Source organism: Tachysurus fulvidraco, chromosome 14 (assembly GCF_022655615.1).
Source record: "Tachysurus fulvidraco isolate hzauxx_2018 chromosome 14, HZAU_PFXX_2.0, whole genome shotgun sequence".
Taxonomy (NCBI): Eukaryota; Metazoa; Chordata; class Actinopteri; order Siluriformes; family Bagridae; genus Tachysurus; species Tachysurus fulvidraco.
In genome coordinates this window covers 7,027,863-7,047,915 of record NC_062531.1, presented here as the reverse complement: position 1 = coordinate 7,047,915, position 20,053 = coordinate 7,027,863, and the positions used below count along the sequence as shown (strand labels likewise).

General features: G+C 36.0%; 1 protein-coding gene across 2 annotated transcripts; it reads left to right on the top strand.

Moving 5' to 3' along the window:
• Positions 1-6,554: 6,554 nt before the first annotated feature.
• Positions 6,555-19,765, top strand: LOC125138559 (tumor necrosis factor receptor superfamily member 5-like). 2 transcript variants are annotated; one of them, XM_047800341.1, is made up of 9 exons: positions 6,556-6,867; positions 8,214-8,303; positions 9,664-9,789; positions 9,872-10,027; positions 10,713-10,797; positions 10,908-11,080; positions 11,252-11,268; positions 11,684-11,742; positions 12,513-12,853. In XM_047800341.1, the coding sequence occupies exons 1-9, from the start codon at positions 6,831-6,833 to the stop codon at positions 12,589-12,591; spliced, it is 822 nt and encodes a 273-aa protein (XP_047656297.1). In that variant the 5' UTR covers positions 6,556-6,830; the 3' UTR covers positions 12,592-12,853. The 2 variants fall into 2 exon arrangements, with proteins under 2 accessions (XP_047656298.1, XP_047656297.1); XM_047800342.1 differs by lacking the exons at positions 10,713-10,797; positions 10,908-11,080; positions 11,252-11,268; positions 11,684-11,742; positions 12,513-12,853 and adding exons at positions 17,604-17,688; positions 17,786-17,949; positions 18,123-18,139; positions 18,550-19,765 and having other exon boundaries at positions 6,555-6,867.
• The last annotated feature ends 288 nt before the right edge of the window (positions 19,766-20,053 follow it).

Sequence of the window (20,053 nt, the reverse complement as noted above, 5' to 3'; positions counted from 1 at the left end):
AAGTGTATCAGAAGTAATAATTAAAAAAATTAAAAAACCTAGTCATGTTCAACTTTGAGGAAAGTAAACTGTCTGATAGAGTATACATCGTGGTCAAGGTACCAACCCAAACTGCTGTAAGCATGGAAGTGACACAAATTACAGTGCAGGATATGGAGGATGCATAGTAAGGAAAAATGTAAAGTCCGAAACATTAGAGTGGCTAAAAGAATATCATATGCTGAAGTCCTAAAGAAAGGTAAACAAACTCCCAAAGTTATGGAAACAAATGTAACAACCCCCAACAGAGGACAAATGTGCAAGCGCAAAGGAAAGAGAATGAAGTGAGTATTGATAGTCTTCATAGCCACAGTGGTATATTGCTCTGCATAAACTGAAATCAGGACTGAAAAAAATTAAATTATCATCAGAGCTGCTAAAAAGTATTTAGAGCTAGAGAATATTCAATTCAATTCACTGTCAATTTACAATTGACATTGTGTCAAAGCAGCTTTACAGAACATTAACATAGAACAAAAGGTTATTATAAAGAATAATTTAAAGATTAATAGAATACAAATACTCAAAGGGGAACCTCATCGTCATATCATCTGAATATCACTGTAGATATGATTAATGAATTGCTTAAGATGCAAACTGTACACAGTCAGACAACAAACAGCCAGACATCATGTGATGGATTGTAATGGTTTTCTCATTCTAAAGTGATGTATAAATAGATGACTAATACTGTGATACTAAAGTGATGACATCACAGGCCATTACCTCATAACGTACACACAACCTGTAGAACAGACTAACTGTGTCTCACCACGTTATTGACTCGGTAGAACTATTATTCCGACCACTAAAGACAGATTCACAAATAACCTGCCTGATCTGTCTGGACTTCTTACTGTACCCTTAAACACAAACGATCTAGAGGTAATGACTAACAGCATAGGCACTATATTCACTAGCACATTAGACACTGTTACCCCAATCCGATTACAGTAGGTTAGAGATAAAAGGCTTGCACCGTGGTATAATAGTCATACTCACACCCTCAAGAGAGAAACCAGTAACCTCGAGCGAAAGTGGAGAAAAACTAAATTAGAGGTTTTTAGAATCGCGTATAAGGACAGTATGTCCAAATATAGACAGGCTCTAAAAGCTGCCAGGGCTGAGCACCTGAGCAAACTCATAGGAAATAACCAGAACAATCCTAGGTTTTTAATTAACACAGTGGCTAGATTAACAAAAAAACAGAAATCTGAACAAACTATTCCATCATAGTTCAGTAGTGAGGATTTTATGAGATTCTTCACCGAAAAATCTAAAGTATCAGTAATAAAATAGGTGACGCTCAACATATGAAAGCAACTAGTGACCCAGTCTCACCTAAGGCTCTAGACACACAACTACAGTGCTTTACAAGCACAGGACAGGAAGAGTTAGATAAACTTATTACAACAGCTAAATCAACACTTGTTCACTAGACCCCATTCCAACTAATGAATTACTTTAATTACTGAAAGAAGTGTTACATAAAGCTGGTGAGTCTCTTCTTTATATTATTAACTCCTCGCTATCTTTAGGTTACGTCCCTAAATCCTTCACGTTGGCAGTTATTAGGCCACACACCTAATTTAGATCCAAATGACCTATCAAATTACAGATCTATTTCACAACTTCCGTTTATGTCTAAAATACTTGGAAAGGTTGTGTCTGTTCAACTGAGCTCCTTCTTACAGGAGAACAATATCCTCGAAGAGTTTCAATCAGGTTTCAGGCCCCATCATAGCACAGAAACTGCACTTGTGAACGTCACAAACAAATTGTTCTTAGCTTTGGACAAAGACTGTATGTCAGTATTTATTAATTCTACTATACCTTAGTGCTGCATTCAACACTATAGATCATAACATTCTTCTGGATCGCTTACAAAATTACACAGGTATTCATGGACAGGCTTTAAGTTGGTAGATCCTACCTATCTGACAGATACCATTTTGTAGAATTAAATTGTGTATCCTCCAGTTTATTACCAGTTAATTATGGGGTCTCTCAAGGATCAGTTCTAGGACCTCTGCTTTTCTCGATATACATGCTTCCATTAGGGAACATTATTAGAAGACATGGGATTAGTTTCCACTGCTATGCTGATGACAGTTATATATCTCATCAAAACCAGATGAAATAGCTAAAGTGTCCAAATTAACTCAATGCCTTAGAGAGATAAAAGACTGGATGAGCTGCAATTTTCGGTTGTTAAACTCTGATAAGACAGAAATACTACTTATAGGTCCTTAAACCATTACAAAGAAACTCTCACAATTTAACTTCTATTTAGAGGGATGTACTGTTACTAGTAGCTCGACAGTGAAAGACCTGGGTGTTATATTAGACAGTCTTTTGAAAATCATATCGCCCATACCACAAAAACAGACTTCTTTCACCTTAGAAATATTGCCAAGCTGAGAAACATCCTGTCTGTCTCTGATGCTGAGAAGCTAGTTCATGCTTTCATGACCTCTAGACTGGACTATTGTAATGCATTACTAGGTGGTTGTCCTGCATCAATAAATAGGCTACAGTTAGTCCAAAATGCAGCTGAAAGAGTTCTCACTAGGACAAGAAAGTATGATCTTATAACCCCAATTTTATCATCTTTACACTGGCTACCTGTTAAGTTTAGAATTGAATACAAACTGCTGCTACTTACATACAAGGCTCTTAATGGTTTAGCTCCCATGTATCTAACTAGTCTTCTAACACGTTACAATCATTCACGCTCTCTGAGATCACAAAACTTAGTCTACTAAAGGTGGTAAAGCGTTTTCTTATTTAGCTCCCAAACCCTGGAATAGTCTTCCTGATAGTGTTTGGGGCTCAGACACACTTTCCCAGTTCAAAAGCAGATTAAAAACTCATCTCTTTAGTCAGGCGTACACATAATACATCCCATAATATTGTGCACTATTACATTAGACTAGCACATTTTTTATGAACAGCAGATATGTTAATCCCTCTACACTGCTTCTCAATTTCTACCCATCCCGAGGCATCCAGACATTGTACCAGCTCCGATCGTCTTCCGTGCGATGAAGATTTTGGACCTACACTGAGATGAGGCCGACTCTGTGAGAATGAGGGTTGCCACCTTCAATACAGAAAAATAAGGGATGCCTGCCGCAGCGGGGGCCACACCCCTCAGGGCCACGATGACCACAGTCCCGATGGCGTGCAAGTGGTGGTATATCATAACATAAAACATGTATTCATAAAAATATTAAGATTGATACCCATGGACATTATAATAAGATATCTGCTATTGAAATCAGTGTGAACAGATGCACTCAGTCTCTCACTATCACAACTCAAGTGGTCATATTGAATACACAGCACTGGTGTAGTCTACGTGATACCCAGGTATACGCCGTATACCCACTAGGAAAGGCCAAGGATTTCCGTATACCCACTTAAAAAGCGTGAGGATACGTAACAATATTGTTTTGTGACAGAACTTTCATTCATAAATGCTTCCCTCCCTCCAGGACATCTACAACAGGCGGTGTATAAGAAAAGCTCGGAGGATCACTAGTGACTCCAGCCACCCGTCCCACAGACTGCTCTCTCTGCTCCCCTCAGGAAGACGTCTCCGCAGCATCCGATCCCGCACTAGTCAACTGAGGGATAGCTTTTTCCCTCAAGCCATCAGACTAATTAACAACCATAACCAACACAGCACACAGCATACTCCCACAATATTCAACAGTTCAACACTGGACTATACACACACACGCACACTGCATTCATACTGCATCAGTACACATGGGACTATACACACACACTGCATTTAATTTAAAATAACAATTTATATAACAATAAGCTATCGGTACCACAGGACATTTCTGTATCTGTACAGTCTGTTGCACTTTACATGATACATATATATTACATGTATATAATACTTATATATATTATTTATATTCATACTTATACATACATATATGTGTAGGTATATATATATATATATATATATGTCTAGTAGTACACTGTGTGTACTGAAAATATACATGAGCACATTGCATCCTTTCCACATTTTCCGCATTTGCACATTTCAAATGGTACTGAGCATTTTGCACATTTTTTTAACCTGTTTGTAAATTGTTCTATTTATGTTTCTTACTACTGTATGTGAATGGTTCTGCAATTTCTGAAGCTCGCTCCCAAGAATTTCACCCACCATGGCACATGTGCCGTGGTGATGTGACAATAAAGGTGACTTGACTTGACTTGACTTGATATACAGTTGAGGCCAAAATTATTAGCCCCCCAGGAATTTTGGAACATTTTCCTAAAGATCATTTCAATGTTTGCAGCATTGATAAAACATTGATATAATCAAACATTCACCAGTGCTATTTAGTAGCTTTTGGTACATTTTGGAATATAAAATACAATTTTAGGATTGCTTTATATCAAATATAGTGAAAATGGGGTGGTCAAAAATATTAGCCCCATGTGAATTTTCGCTTTCAAAACACACCTTAATTAATCAATCAGCTTTCAAAATACACCTCTGCAGTCAATTGGCTTCCTAACAACACCTGGGCATTCAATCAGCATAAAAGGACTCCAAGGAGCAGGGCACTTGAACACATTATTGGGCGAGACTACTTTTACTCACCAGACAAAGGAAATCAGTCTTGAGCTCAGAAAGAAGATAATGGAGGCTCATGATAACGGGGAAGGGTATACTGCCATTTTCAAGTGTTTCACAGTGTCTAAAACCACTGTGCGTTGCATCATTGCCAAGTACAAGGAGACAAATTCTGTAAGAAACAAACCTGGGTGTGGTCGTAAGCACAAGATTTCAAGAACTCTGGAGAGGAAAATAGTCTGAGATGTCAGCAAGATGCCCCAGACACCTGCCAAGATGATTGTTGCTGACCTGGCCTCTTCTGGAGTTGATGTTTCAAGGAATACAGTTGTGAGGGCTCTTCATCGTGGTGGGCTTCAGGGACATCGTGCCAGTCGAACCCCTTTACTCAAAAAGCGGCACATCACAGCCAGACTGAAGTCTGCCCGTGAACATATGAAAGGTAAAAATGAGTTTTGGGAGTCCGTGCTTTGGTCTGATGAGACTAAACTGGAACTGTTTGGGCACATGGATGTTGCTTATGTTTGGCGAAGAAAGGGTGAGGCCTTCAACCCTAAGAACACAGTTAAACATGGTGGTGGGAGCATCATGCTGTGGGGCTGTTTTGCAGCTTCAGGCACAGGGAACCTTGTTCGGGTGCATGGCATCATCAAAAATGAAAATTATGTTGACATTTTGAGGGATAATATGCAGAAATCTGCTCGTAGTCTAGCCTTAGGTCATCGCTGGGCCTTTCAACAAGACAATGATCCAAAGCATACATCGTAATTGGTCCAACAGTTCCTGAAGGATACCAAAACCAAGAGTCCTGAAGTGGTCTGCACAGAGCCTAGACCTCAATCCTATTGAGAATCTGGCGAGTGCTCAAAGTGAATGTCCATGCTCGGAAACCACGCAACTTGGACCAGCTGGAGCAATTTGCAATGAAAGAATGGGCTAAAATCACTCAGGAGACCTGTGCCAACCTAGTAAAGAACTACTCTAAGAGGTTGTTGTCATTTGTGGCTCAGAAAGGGTACACTATTGACTATTAATGACCAGGGGGCTAATAATTTTGGACGTTTCATTTTTGCCCTTTCTTGTTTCAACTCACTATTTCAATTAAATATGCTAATCAAACTTAGTGGACATTTTGTCTTTGTTATTTTTGGAAACAAATCAAGAGTTTTGTCTAATTTCATAAGGGGGCTAATAATTTTGGCCTCGACTATATATATATATATATATATATATATATATATATATATATATATATATATATATATATATATATATATATATATAAATTTTTATTATTTTAATTCTTTATATTACTCCTTATGTTTAACTTCTGTTCTATGTTAATGTTCTGTAAAGCTGCTTTGAGACCATGCCCATTGCCCATTGAAAAAAGCGCTATACAAATAAATTCTAATTGAACTGAATTAAATAAAATGAAATGCAGGAAGTTAAATGGACAAGAACTCAAGAAATTCATAACAAATCTAGAAAATTAGCCAGATATTATCTGTACAAGAAATTTGGTTTAAATTTCACAATTAGATTTTTTTTATAGGTTTATTACAGTACAAAGAGATAGACAGAAAATGGTGGAGTAACAGTGTACTGCAATGCCAGGACTGGTCCTCTGTTTTTTCCTTTTTTAAGTCAGGACATAAAACTTACAAAGGTAATATCATTCACCAGTAAAACTGCAGCTACCTGGATGATGATAACTGTAAAAAGCAAGAGACTAATGGTAGATCAAAAATACTCTGGTTGATGTGCAGACTGACTGAGTCACTTATCTTAAATTCTATACAGTGACACAATATTCCACATACAACTTTACATGAAACACTGCTTTCCAGTATTAATCATGATGCACATTCAAATATTAAAGCTCTGTCACAGCCCCGCCCACAAGATCTACTTCCGTGTTGTTCCGTTTTTTTTTTTTTTTTTTTTTGTGGTTACAAATAATCTACGTTGTTTCTAGTTATATCTATATAAAAATATGGTTACAATAGTTAACCTGGTTACCATCGCGACTCTGAGAGGAAATGAGGCATATTGGTCAGGGTATACAGAATATGACCCATATTTTTCCTGAGAAACATTCAACTCGACTACAGCGGGAAAAGGAGCACCACACAGTCTGTGACTACATTCACTGCAGTGGTCTAGCTGTGTGTTTAAATAAATAATGCAGTCCGTGTTTCTGACACGTTTGTACATATTCGGTAAGCAGGATGTGTGATCTGCTCACGGTCCGTGTTTTATCTGTTCTTTATTCTGAACACAAACCTGTTTAGTTTTAACACTGTGAGTGTAGTTTCAGTTCCAGTTACAAAATGGCGTCTATTGTTGATAAAAAAGTCACTTTGCGGCCCCAAATTTAGCGACATAATCAACACCACACCACAAACTTTATTTCTCTTTATCGCGAAGTTTGATTTGAACTAAAATATTAATATGTCAGCAGTCAATATAAACTTACTATGTTTAGGCTACGATGAGTAGGAGGATGTTTAATGTGGTCCTAAAGATATAGATGATCATTTCTGTGCTGTTTAAAGTGTCTGTACCTAAATCCAGCCTGAAGCCTGACACTCAGGTTTTTTCTTTTTTTATAGCCAGGACATCACTAGTCTGACATGTTTGAGTCAGGAGATTACTAATACTTTGTGTGTTAGTTTATTTTACCTAGACACTTATTTAAATAGATAACCAGGAAGACAGTTTCAGTATTATGTACATTAGGGATGTCCAGTCACATTCACAATGGACTCTGTGTACAGGTTATCATTCCTACCAGGCAGAAGCTACATTTGAGTCTAATGACTTAATTGGAACCAAATCCTGCACGGGCACCTTTGAAGTATAGAATTTCGACACCCTTAATTAAGTCGTCCATCTTCATTAACTGCTTTATCCTGGTCATGGTGGATCCAGATCCTATCAAGGGAACAATAAGCATAAATACACCGTAGACAGGATGTCACAATTCAACAGCACCATGCAAACACATTCATACTTAGGATTAATTTGGAGTAGCCAGTTCACCTACTGGCACGGTTTCTGGAGTCATGAGGAACAAACACACAGACATGGAGAGTGCATACACAAACACTGCACAGCCAGTACCCAGAGAATGGACCTGTACGCTGTACTCCATGTACTCCTTTTGTAATAATCATTTTCTCCATAAATTGGCACTGATCATTTAGCAAGTTACCTAAATAAACACTATGTTGTTTAGTGAAATAAGTGAACAGTGCAGTACTCATACCTGATAAAAGTTAATGAATGAACAGTACCTTGCTAAACACTTTTTCTGTTGTTGTTTGTGTCAGATAAACATGCACAATGGTCCATCAGACAAATAACACTGTGCTTCTGGTTCACACTGTTATGACACATTGGTGAAATCACATTATGTTTCGACAGTTACACAAAATAAGCATTTTGTATCTTCTTGTGTATTCTGTATTTAGCTAATGTTTGTGTCTGGACATGAATCATTATTCTAACTTTTACTAGCTTGGAAAGTATTTATTACATTAACAAACATTTTGTCTCCAAATAGGTATCTGTGCTGCCCTGACATGTGGAACTAAATGTAGACAAAATGAATATCTATCAGAAGCAGAAGAATGCTGCCATTTATGTGCTAAAGGTATATCACTTATCATCATACTTATGTAATAGAATCATGACATTAAGTAAGAGAAAGAACATCCAAATAAGAACTATAAAGTTATCAGATGTAAGTGCTTTATCCTGACCAGGGTTACAGGATTATTACCTACACTGGGTGAATGGCAGTTATACACACTGTATGGCATGGGTGTCAAACTCAAGGCCAACTGACCACATCCAGCCCAGCATACAATTATATACGGCCCGCGAGATCATTTTAAATATAGATCTATTATTATTGTAATTAATGGCTCGGCGATATCAAGCGCTGATAATACACATCCCATAATACAGCGCAACAGCTGCCTTGCAGAACGATAGATAACCTGGGAACATTCCCAATCAAGTCAAGCTTCTGTTGCTGTATACAACACTATTGTAAAGTCAAAGCTAGCCCCTAACAATGGAGAAAAGAAAAGTTGTTTCTGAAAACAATCTTTCAAGACAAGGAGGCTGAGTATATGTTTATTGACATTGCCGGTAAACCCGTATTATAAACTCATGAGCATGGTTTTTTGGACCATGCTCATATTTTGAATTTGTATGATTTTGACAGGAGATGTTCTTAAGAAGATCAAAATATTTAAAGATATTTAAAGTTTAGGTTTATTTTTTATAAAATGGCACAAGAGCAAAGTTATTTTTACTTTTGCGGAAAAGCATAATTTTTTTGCGGCATGTTCATAGTTGTAACTTGTATAATTTTGACAAGGGATATTTTGATGGAGAGCAAAGTATTTTAAGTTATATAAAGTTAAAGTTTATTTATTCTGGAATAATATGCCTGTCTGTCTTTATTCATATTTATGTTCAAAAAACATTTAGTTTTAGCGTGTTCAATAAATGTTTATCCTGTTCGGCCTGCAAACTAATGCGTGCTTTGCGTTTTGGCCCCCCGTGCAATTGAGTTTGACACCTCTGCTGTATGGGATGCCAGTGTGTCACAGAGCATCTCATTCACACCTAGGGGCAATTCAGAGACACACACAGTTTTTTTTAAACAGTTAGAAAAATTTTTTTTTAGTCTTTATTAGTTAGTTGGAGGTTGTCCTATCAGATGATTTTTTTTCTATTTGAACATCTTTACTGAAAATATCAAGTTTAATATTTAGTTTAATTTGAAATGTAATAATCTTTCTGTTTCTCTTCAGTGATTTCGTGGCATGTTTCCCCATGATACATTAATGCTTAGATAATGTAAAGTAACCATGTTTTTGTTGATATTTTTAGCTTAGATCTTAAGCAGATGATTTAATGAAGACTTTATGTGGTGAATTCTTTCACATATCCGTCCACGCCTGAGTTTCTCATCAAGTCATATTATATCTGTTCTTCAGGGTCAGTGGTTATGAAAGACTGCCATGGTGATTACAATACAACATGCAAACCTTGTTCTAAAGGCACATTTATGATTGGACCAAATGGTTTTCACACCTGTCATCGGTGTAAAATCTGTGTCAATGGTAAACATAATTCTGCCTGTTTTTAATTCTTGTTTCTGTTATTTTATTCTGAGCATTTTCAAATCTCATGTTCTCCTTCTAGGCCTTTTTATTTCTCAAGACTGTACAACAATAAAGGATACAGTATGTGGGGTTTTGGATGGATATTATTGCAAGCATTTTGCAGATGACAGAAATGATTGTTTTCTTGCAATAAAACACAGTAAATGCAAACCGGGGGAACAAATAAACACTCCAGGTGGGTAAACTAAATTATCAGTCCTTAAAAAGTGATACTCTGGGTCAGTGCTTTTGAACAAGACACTTAAGTCCCTAGTAAAAATGGCATGTTTCAGCTGTATTTGGTTGAGTAATAGAAAATTTGTAAATGCCATTGAAGAAGAAGCATCACAATTTATATCTCCTAGAAAGTCATCACTGCAAGTCACAGAACCTTTAGTGAATCAGTGAAAGGTAGCTACTCACATTCTACATGTATTCTATCCCGGTGACTAAAACAGTAACCACATTAAACATTAGATAATGTTCTTGTTAAAACATCAGACGAATTGAAAACAATAAATAATCTTATTATAAAGGAAGTTAGGTAAAAGATTCTTCCATCTTTGCATGAAAAAGGAAAACAGGACATACTGTAATTAGACATACTGTAATTAGATTCACCAGGACAGGTTTCTTTTCTTCTCCCCTTGTTCTGCTTTTTCTCACAGTGAACACCAACAGTGTTCTAATTTTATATCAGACTTTATTCAACAAATAATAAAGTTGTTCATGCTGATTGTTCAAAATGTCCTATTTGCAGTGTTCTGGTAAAAGGGTTAAAATCACAGGTGAATGTTCTGTAAAAATGTCATGTGCTTTACTGTAGTGAATTTGCAGTGTGTTTGGGGATGAAGTTTTGATATTTCAGTATGTATTTACAGGTACAAAGGCCTCAGATACTGTTTGTGAGCCCTGTTCTCCAGGGTTTTATTCTCCTGAAGGTGTGAACTGCTCTAAATGGACAGAGTAAGTCATTTCTTTTTCATATAAGCTGTAATATTTCTGTTTACATTTTGCATTACTTACCTTTCAGATTGTTTTTCTTTCTGTAAAAGTTTTTGTTTCCTTTATTTAAGCTGTTCAGTCAGAAATGAGATCGAGGATGAAGAAGGCACTTCCATTAGAGATGTCCAGTGCAAACCAAAAAGGAACAGATATGGTCTCATAGTAGCTTTAGTAGCTTTTCCCGCTGCAGTTGTTTTACTGTCATTTGCAGTTTTATGTTTATGTCAAAGAAAATCAGTCAGAAGTGAGTTGTGTTCAGTTTTTTTTCTATCTCGTACAACACAATTTATTATGTTAAGTGGAAATTATGGCATCTAGTCAAATACCTGAGATGTCAATATTCTGCATTCATAACTATTGCTCATTTTACATTAAATACTTCACACCAATATACTCTTCCGGTTTTGTTTTTCAGGTTTCTTTATATTAAAAGTAAGTGCACAAAGATGTTTTGATTCTTGAAACACGGAAGCAGTAAGGTCTCGGCCATTCTTTCATAATTTAAAAAAAAATTAAATCTACAGCTTGATCCTGGTTGTGTTAGATGTGTTTTCAGGCACTTGTTCATTCATTTCTTTTTATTGACTGCAAACAGAAATCAGTTGTAGGTTTCATACAGCTTCATTTTAATGCAGCTGATGTCGAGCTGTGAAATTTGTTTCATAGAAAACGTTTATTCTGAATTGACTTTACTTGAATTTTCTTTCTTTTTATATTTCTTTTTAATTTCTTCCTATCATACATGACAGCCAACACAGTAGTCTCAAATTATGATGATAAATTATGATGAATTAGCTGTCTTTGTAGATGTTTTAATGGTGTTTCTTGTTTCTTTTTGTGCTTATAGAGGCCTATAGAAGAAACAGACCCTCAATCTTCACAATGTACCCAATCAACCAGTCCACTGTAAGAGCTGCATCTATTGTTTCATTAATGCATAATGTAAGCTGGTTTACTGCAATGCACTGCTGGCAGGGATGACTGGATTACTGCAATGCACTGCTGGCAGGTCTACCTATGAACGCAATCCTTCCTCTGCAAATGATCCAAAATGCAGCTGCCTGGCTTGTTTTCAACCTGCCAAAGTTCTCGCATACCACCCCGCTGCTGCGATCCCTCCACTGGCTTCCGGTAGCTGCACACATCCGATTCAAAACACTGATGCTGGCCTACAAAGCCAAAAATGGATCAGCTCCCTCTTACCTCAAAGCCCTCATCATTCCTCGCACTGCACACCGTAACCTCCGATCTACCAGCACTGCTCAACTGGTTCCACCATCTCTCAGGGTAAGAGGCAAGTATACTACAAGACTCTTCTCTGTACTGGCACCAAGGTGGTGGAATGAACTTCCCCTAGAGGTCCGGACAGCTGAGTCACTGGCTATTTTCAAGCGGCGGTTGAAGACCTACTTATTCAGGAAGCACTTCAACTAGCACTTCTTTCCTTATCCTTTGCATTTAAAAAAAAAAAAAAAAACCTTTGACACTTTTTCATTGTAACTTTGAACAAATGTTTTAAACTCATGGTATCTTAAGTATGTAACCTAGTGAACCAGCATTAATGTATTCAGTGTTAGAGATTTAAGCACTTATGTACGTCGCTCTGGGTATGCTGTAAATGTAAATGTAAATGGTTTATACTAGTGATTATTAATGTTGTTATTCCGTTCCTCAAGGAAAGACAATCAGGAAACAGAATCACCAGCTGTCCAAGCAGACTGTAACAAGGAACACATGGTACAGGTGAAAACATGAGTTACTTCACAAGGATGTTTTTTACTAAAGCACCAGCTCGATGAATGGACAAATAAGACTTTTTTATTTGAAAACTCAAAGTGTGTGTTTTAACAAAACAAGTGCTCTTTACAAATCAGTGATTCACTTTGGGAGAGCAAAAATGCATAGAACTGTATTTACAGTTTTTAATAATAGATTTATTACTGCTGTATGTAATGTTCATAGTGTTGTTGTTTTTTTTTTTTATCTTGTGTTGGAATTGTTTTGATCTCATCCACTGTCGAACATTCTACACTCCTCAATCTATGTAAAATACAAAATGGTGCAGAGGAATACATAAGTATGTGATTTGGAATCCAACTTCTAGCTTTTGTGAGGAAAACTTATGTAGTGTCCATTGTAAATGCAATAAAATAATTAACAACCTTCTTATAACACTAACATAATGCAATTGATTCTCATTTCAGGTGCTAAAACATTAATCTCATGTTTTATGCCGGTAACATTTACTTACTACTTTTATAAACAGTAATATGCATCTGTCAAATGCCCTAAAAATGTGACTACATTAACAATTGTGTTACCATGGACTCAAATAAGACTTTTTATTTGGAAACCCAAAAAAGAGTGCAGTGTTTTTTGTTTTGTTTTAACAACAGCAACAACAACAAAAAGTTTTTTTTTTTTTTTTTATTATTATTAGACCGCTCTTTACAGGACTCTTTACTTCTTTTGGGATTGCTGTATTGATTATTATGGTTTAGATATGTTTTTTAATATACTCTGCACTAGGAACAAGAAGAACAATCGTTCATTATTTTTGACTTCCGAATTTTTTTCAGACATTTTTATTCAGTTATTTTTGTAAATGATTTCATTCCACTTCACTACTATTACTTTGCTGCTCTTTTTTCACTTATTTTCTAATATTTTTTGAATTTGCTGTGGTGCCTAGTGTGTGAACTTTAGAAGGATAGTATCATCTGAAACACAACACATTTACACATGGAACATGGGAAAAGGAAAAGCCATTCATCCTGGTCGTTGGAAATTGTCAAATACACGTAAAGCAATGATAATGGCATCATACAAAGCATTTTTTATACATTGAAAAAGATTATATGAAAGATATCAGCCAACGTTTAAAAAAAGCCCTCTACTGCTAGGCAAAGCAAAGCTGCAATTACTGAATTGTCCAACATTCTACTCTCCTCAAACTATGTTAAAATACAAAATGGTGTAGAAGAATACATAAGTAAGTATTCTTATAACACTAACATAATGCAGCTGAGCATTTTAGATGCTAAAACATTAATCTCATGTTTTACACCATTAACTATAACTTACCACTTTTATAAACAGTAATATGTGTCTATCAAATGTCCTAAAAAATGTGATTGTATTAACAATCGTTCTGGACCCGAATGCCATTTTCTACTAATTCTATATTTTGAACTTTTCAGAATTCATATTTTTAAAACTTTTATAGATTTTTTTTTGTATAAAAAAATGACATTCATTGTTAATATTTTGAAAACATTCATGTTATATTATTAGTGTAATATTTTAATGTTTGTTTTTTACATCAATCCACACTCCTGATTCATGTAAAGGTGATTTTTTAAAATAGAATGTACAACATAAACACAGTGGTGTGAAAAAGTGTTTGCACCCTTCCTGATTTTTTATTTTTTGCATGTTTGTCACACTTGAATGTTTCAGATCATCAAACAAATTTAAATATTACTCAAAGATAACACAAGTAATCACAACATGCAGTTTTTAAAAGAAGGGTTTTTTTATTAAGGGAAAACAAAATCCAAACCTTCATGGCCCTGTGTGAAAAAGTGTTTGCCCCCCTGTTAAAACATAACTGTGGTTTTTCACACCTGAGTTTAATTTCTCTAGCCACACCCAGGCCTGATTACTGCCACACCTGTTTGCAATCAAGAAATCACTTAAATTCAACCTGACTGACAAAGTGAAGTAGATCAAAAGATCCTTAAAAGCTACACATCATGCAGCGATCTAAAGAAATTCAGGAACAAATGAGAAAGAAAGTAATTGAGATCTAACATTCTGGAAAAGGGTATAAAGCAATTTCTAAAGCTTTGGGACTCCAGCGAGCCACAGTGAGAGCCATTATCAACAAATGGCAAAAACATGGAACAGTGGTGAAACTTCCCAGGATTGGCCGGCCGACCAGAATTACCCCAAGAGTGCAGCGAAGACTCATCCAAGATGTTACAAAAGACCCCACAACAACATCCAAAGAACTGCAGGCCACACTTGCCTCAGTTAATGTCAGTGTGCATGACTCTACCATAAGAACGAGACGGGGCAAAAATGCTGCTGAGCAAAAAGAACATAAAGGATCGTCTCAGTTTTGCCAGAAAACATCTTGATGATCCCCAAGACTTTTGGGAAAAATATTGACGAGACAAAAGTTGAACTTTTTGGAAGGTGTGTTTCTCATTACATCTGGCATAAAAGTAGCACTGCATTTCAGAAAAAGAACATCATACCAAAGGTACAATATGGTGGTGGTAGTGTGATGGTCTGGGGCTGGGTTTTGCTGCTTCAGGACCCAGAAGACTTGCTGTGATAAATGGAACCATGAATTCTGCTGTCTACCAAAAAATCCTGAAGGACAATGTGCGGCCATCTGTTTGTGACCTCAAGCTGAAGTGAACTTGGTTCTGCAGCAAGACAATTATCCAAAATACACCAGCAAGTCCACCTCTGAATGGTTGAAGAAAAACAAAATGAAGACTTTGGAGTGGCACAGTGAAATGCTTTCACTGTGTTTGACCTGTGTCTGAACAGGTCTGATAAACATGCAAAAAAAATACAAAATCAGGAAAGGGTAAACACTTTTTCAAACCATTGTAGATCTGTGAAATTTGTTTGTCCTATTATACATGACAGCCAACACAGTCTCAAATTATGATGATAAATTACGATGAATCAGCTCTCTTTGTAGATGTTTTAATGCTGTTTCTTTTGTACTTGTCCTGTAGAGGAAGCAGACCCTCAATCTACAGAATGTGCCCCATCAACCAGTACAGTGTAAGAGCTGCATCTATTGTTTCATTAATGCATACTGTAACCTGGTTTATACTAGTGATCATAAATGTTGTTATTCCGTTCCTCAAGGAAAGAAATTCAGGAAACAGAATAAATAGCTGTCCAAGCAGACTGTAACAAGGAACACACAGTGCAGGTGAAAACATGAGTTACTTCACAAGGATTTTGTTTTTTTGCTAAAGCATCAGCTCAATGAATGGACAAATAAGACTTTTTTTTGGAAACTCAGTTTGTTTTAAGAAAAAAGTGCTCTTTACAGATCACCGATTTTTTTGGGAGTGCAGAAATGCATAGAACTGTATTGTTTACAGTTTTTAATAATAGATTTATTACTGTTGTGTTGTGCAGAGTTTTTTTTGTCAGTATTGTCTTTTTGAACCTTGTGTTAGAACTGTTTTAAAAGCTCTTCCTGTTTGTTATTTTTTAGATATGATTTGTAAGACACTCTGGACAAGGTACGAGAAGAACAATTTGTAATGCTTCATTTCATTATGAAATGAAGCATTACAAATTGTTCTTCTCGTACCTTGTCCAGAGTGTCTTACAAATCATATCTAAACAATATGAAAAAAATGAACATTTTTTCATTTATTTTCTAATCTTTTTTGAATTTGCTTCAGTGTATAGTGTGTGTGAGTTTTAGAAGGGTAGTATCATCTCAAACACAACACAATTACACATGGAACATGGCAAAAGGAAAAGAGTTTTCCTAGTCATTGGAAATTATGTCAAACACACGTAATGTGATGCTGCTGGCAGCATACAAAGCATTTTTTAAACGTTGAAAGAGTATATGTGGCAATAAAAGATATCAGCCAGCATTAAAAAATCCCATCCACTGTCAAACATTCTACACTCCTCAAACTATGTAAAATACAAAATGGTGCAGAGGAATACATAAGTATGTGATCTGGAATCCAACTTCTAGCTTTTGTGAAGAAAACTTAAGTAGTGTCCCTTGTAAATGCAATAAAAAATAACAACTTTCTTATAACACTAACATAATGGAACTGATACTCATTTTAGGTGCTAAAACATTAATCTCATGTTTTATACTGGTAAATGTTACTTACCATTTATATACTCATACAGTAATACTGTATGTGTGAGCAAGGATGGTAGAAAGTGAAGTAGGTGGAAGCGATCCAGAAATAGATTAGGAAATGGTTGGGGTGGATAGTGGAGGCAATGCAGGAAATTAATCGAAAGTGTTAGAAATATCTGAAAAGAAAGAAAGGTTTGGGAGAGACCTCAGAAACAAACAGTGAAAAAGAAAATCTCCAGTCAAGAAGGATCAAATTTATATAATTTATAATTATATAATTTATTAATTTAAATATCAGATTTGTTAGTAGCATTAATCCTTTGAAACTAACAAAAGCATCAAAAGATTTAATAGGGACAATCAAAAGTCCTAAGTCTTTGAGGAATGGTAAACTAATGCTGTTTTATAAAGACAGTAGACAAAAAATGGCCTTTTCACCAGGTGCCCTTCCTGATGCAACTCTTCCATTTTATCTGATCTTGGGACTTGACCTGACAATTAGCTCTTCAGTAGTTGGATTAGCTCCCTGACCAGGAACTCGGGCCATGGCAACAAGTGCATGGGACCCTGCCTCTGGTCCAACAGGAGGCCTATAGATTGAACACAAAGTAATAAGTTCAGTTCCTGAAGTAAAGTGTTGGGTTAGAGGTGTGATAACGGGGATTTCAACTGATGTTCTGGTAGAAAAGATAAGAAAAAGAGAAGCAGCAGTAAAGACTTCATTCATCAAATAATCTGTTTATGCTGATTCAAAATGTCCTATTTGCAGTGTTCTGATAAAAGGGTTAAAATCACAGGTGAATGTTATGTTTTGTAAAAATGTCATGTGCTTTACTGTAGTGAATTTGCACTGTGTTTGGGGATAAAGTGGTTTTGATATATCAGTATTTATTTACAGGCACAAAGGCCTCAGATACCATTTGTGAGCCCTGTTCTCCAGGGTTTTATTCTCCTGAAGGTGTGAACTGCTCTAAATGGACAGAGTAAGTGATTTCTTTTTCATGTAAGCTGTAATATTTTTGTTGCATTACTTACCTTACCTTTCTCTGAGTAAAAGTTTTAATGTTTCCTTTATTTAAGCTGTTCGGTCAGAAATGAGATTGAGGATGAAGGAGGCACTTCCATTAGAGATGTTCAGTGCAAACCAAGAAGGAGCAGCTATGGTCTCATAGCAGCTTTTCTCACTGCAGCTGTTTTACTGTCACTTGTAGTTTTATGTTTATGTCAAAGAAAAGCAGTCAGAAGTGAGTTGTGTTCAGTTCCTTTTCTATCTCATACAACACATCAGTTCATTATGTTAAGTGGAAATCATGGCATCTAGTCAAATACCTCAGATGTCAATATTCTGCATTCATAACTATTGCTCATTTTACATTAATACTTCACACTAATACAATCTTCTTTTTTTGTTTTGCAGGTTTCTTTATATTAAAAGTAAGTGCACAAAAATGCTTCTTGAAATACGGAAACAGTAAAGTCTCTTTGCCATTCTTTTATAATTAAAAAAAAAAAATCCACAGCTTGATCCTGGTTGTGTTAGATGTGTTTTCAGGCACTTGCTCATTTGTTTCTTTTTATTGACTGCAAACAGAAATCAATCGTAGGTTCCATACAGCTTCATTTTGATGCAGCTGATATAGAGCTGTGAAATTTGTTTCATAGAAAACGTTTATTCTGAATTAGACTTTACTTGAATTTTCTTTCTTTTTACATTTCTTTTAAATTTCTTCCTATTATACATGAAGGCCAACACAGTAGTCTCAGATTATGATGATAAATTATGATGAATCAGCTCTCTTTGTAGAAGTTTTAATGCTGTTTCTTGTTTCTTTTTGTGCTTATAGAGTCCTGAAGAGGAAACAGACTCTCAATCTTCACAATGTACCCCATCAACCAGTCCACTTTACTAAAGCACCAGCTCGATGAATGGACATTTTTTTTATTTGAAATTTTTATTTTTGTTTGTATTCAGTTAATTTTGCACTTTTTTCAGTAATTTAGTTGAAATGGGATCTAGTGAACAAGCTGTTGATTTAGCTGCAGTAATAAGTTTATCTAGCTCTTCCTGTCCTGTACTTGTAAAGCACAGTCGTTTTGAGTGTAGAGCTTTAGGTGAGACTGGGTCACGAGATGCTCTCATATGTTGAACATCAACTATTGTGTTCCTGGTATTTTCAATTTTGTCATTGAAGAATCTCATTAAGTCCTCACTACTGAACTGTGATGGAATAGTGTGTTCGGATCTCTGTTTTTTTTGTTTTGTTTTGTTTTGTTAATGTACCAACTGTGTTAAATAAGAACCTGGGATAGTTTTAGTTATTTTCTATGAGTTTGCTCAGGTGCTCAGCCCTAGCAGCTTTTAGAGCCTGTCTCTAGCTGCACATACTGTCCTTGTACGCAATTCTAAAAACCTCTAATTTAGTTTTTCTCCACTTTCACTCGAGGTTATGGTTTGCTCTCTTGAGGATCTGAATATGACTATTATACAATGATGCAGGTGGTTTGTATCTAACTTTCTTTAATGCGGGAAAGAGTCTCTATTTTGCTAGTGAAGATAGTGCGTATGTTGTGTGTCAATTCCTCTAGATTGTTTGTGTTTAAGGGTACAGTAAGAAGTTGAGACAGATCAGGCAAGTTATTTGTGAATCTGTCTTTTGTGGACGGAATAACAGTTCTACCGAATCAATAACGTGGTGAGACACAGTTAGTCTGTTCTATAGGTAGTGTTTACAGTATGACGTAATGGTCTGTGATGTCATCAAAATGAGGTGCAGGTGAAAACATGAGTTACTTCACAAGGATGTTGTTTTTTACTAAAGCACCAACTCGATGAATGGACAAATAAGACTTTTTATTTGGAAACCCAAAAAAGAGTGCAGTGTTTGTTTGTTTTGTTTTAACAACAGCAACAACAATTTTTTTTTTTTTTTAAGACAACTCTTTACAGGACTCTTTACAGGACCTGCTGCTGTTCATTCTTTTACTGCACAAAATATTGTTTGAACATTCAGTATTTACACTGGTCGGTCGGCGCTGTTTCTGTTACTGTGTATTGTCTTTTGTGTATTGCATTTTTTGTACTTTTTGTATTGTCTTGTAACTTAATGTCTGCACTGTTTTTTGTCCTGCACTGTCTTTTGTCCTGCACTGTCTTGCTTGTCTTGTCCTGCACTGTTTGCACCAGGTTGCACAGTTGCACTTTATGTGGCTAAGACTACTTACATGTCCTTAGCCCTGTCTTTGTTTTATGTAGCACCTTGATCCTGGAGAAACGTTGTCTCATTTCACTGTGTACTGCAACAGCTATATATGGTTGAAATGACAATAAAAAGCTTCTTGACTTGACTT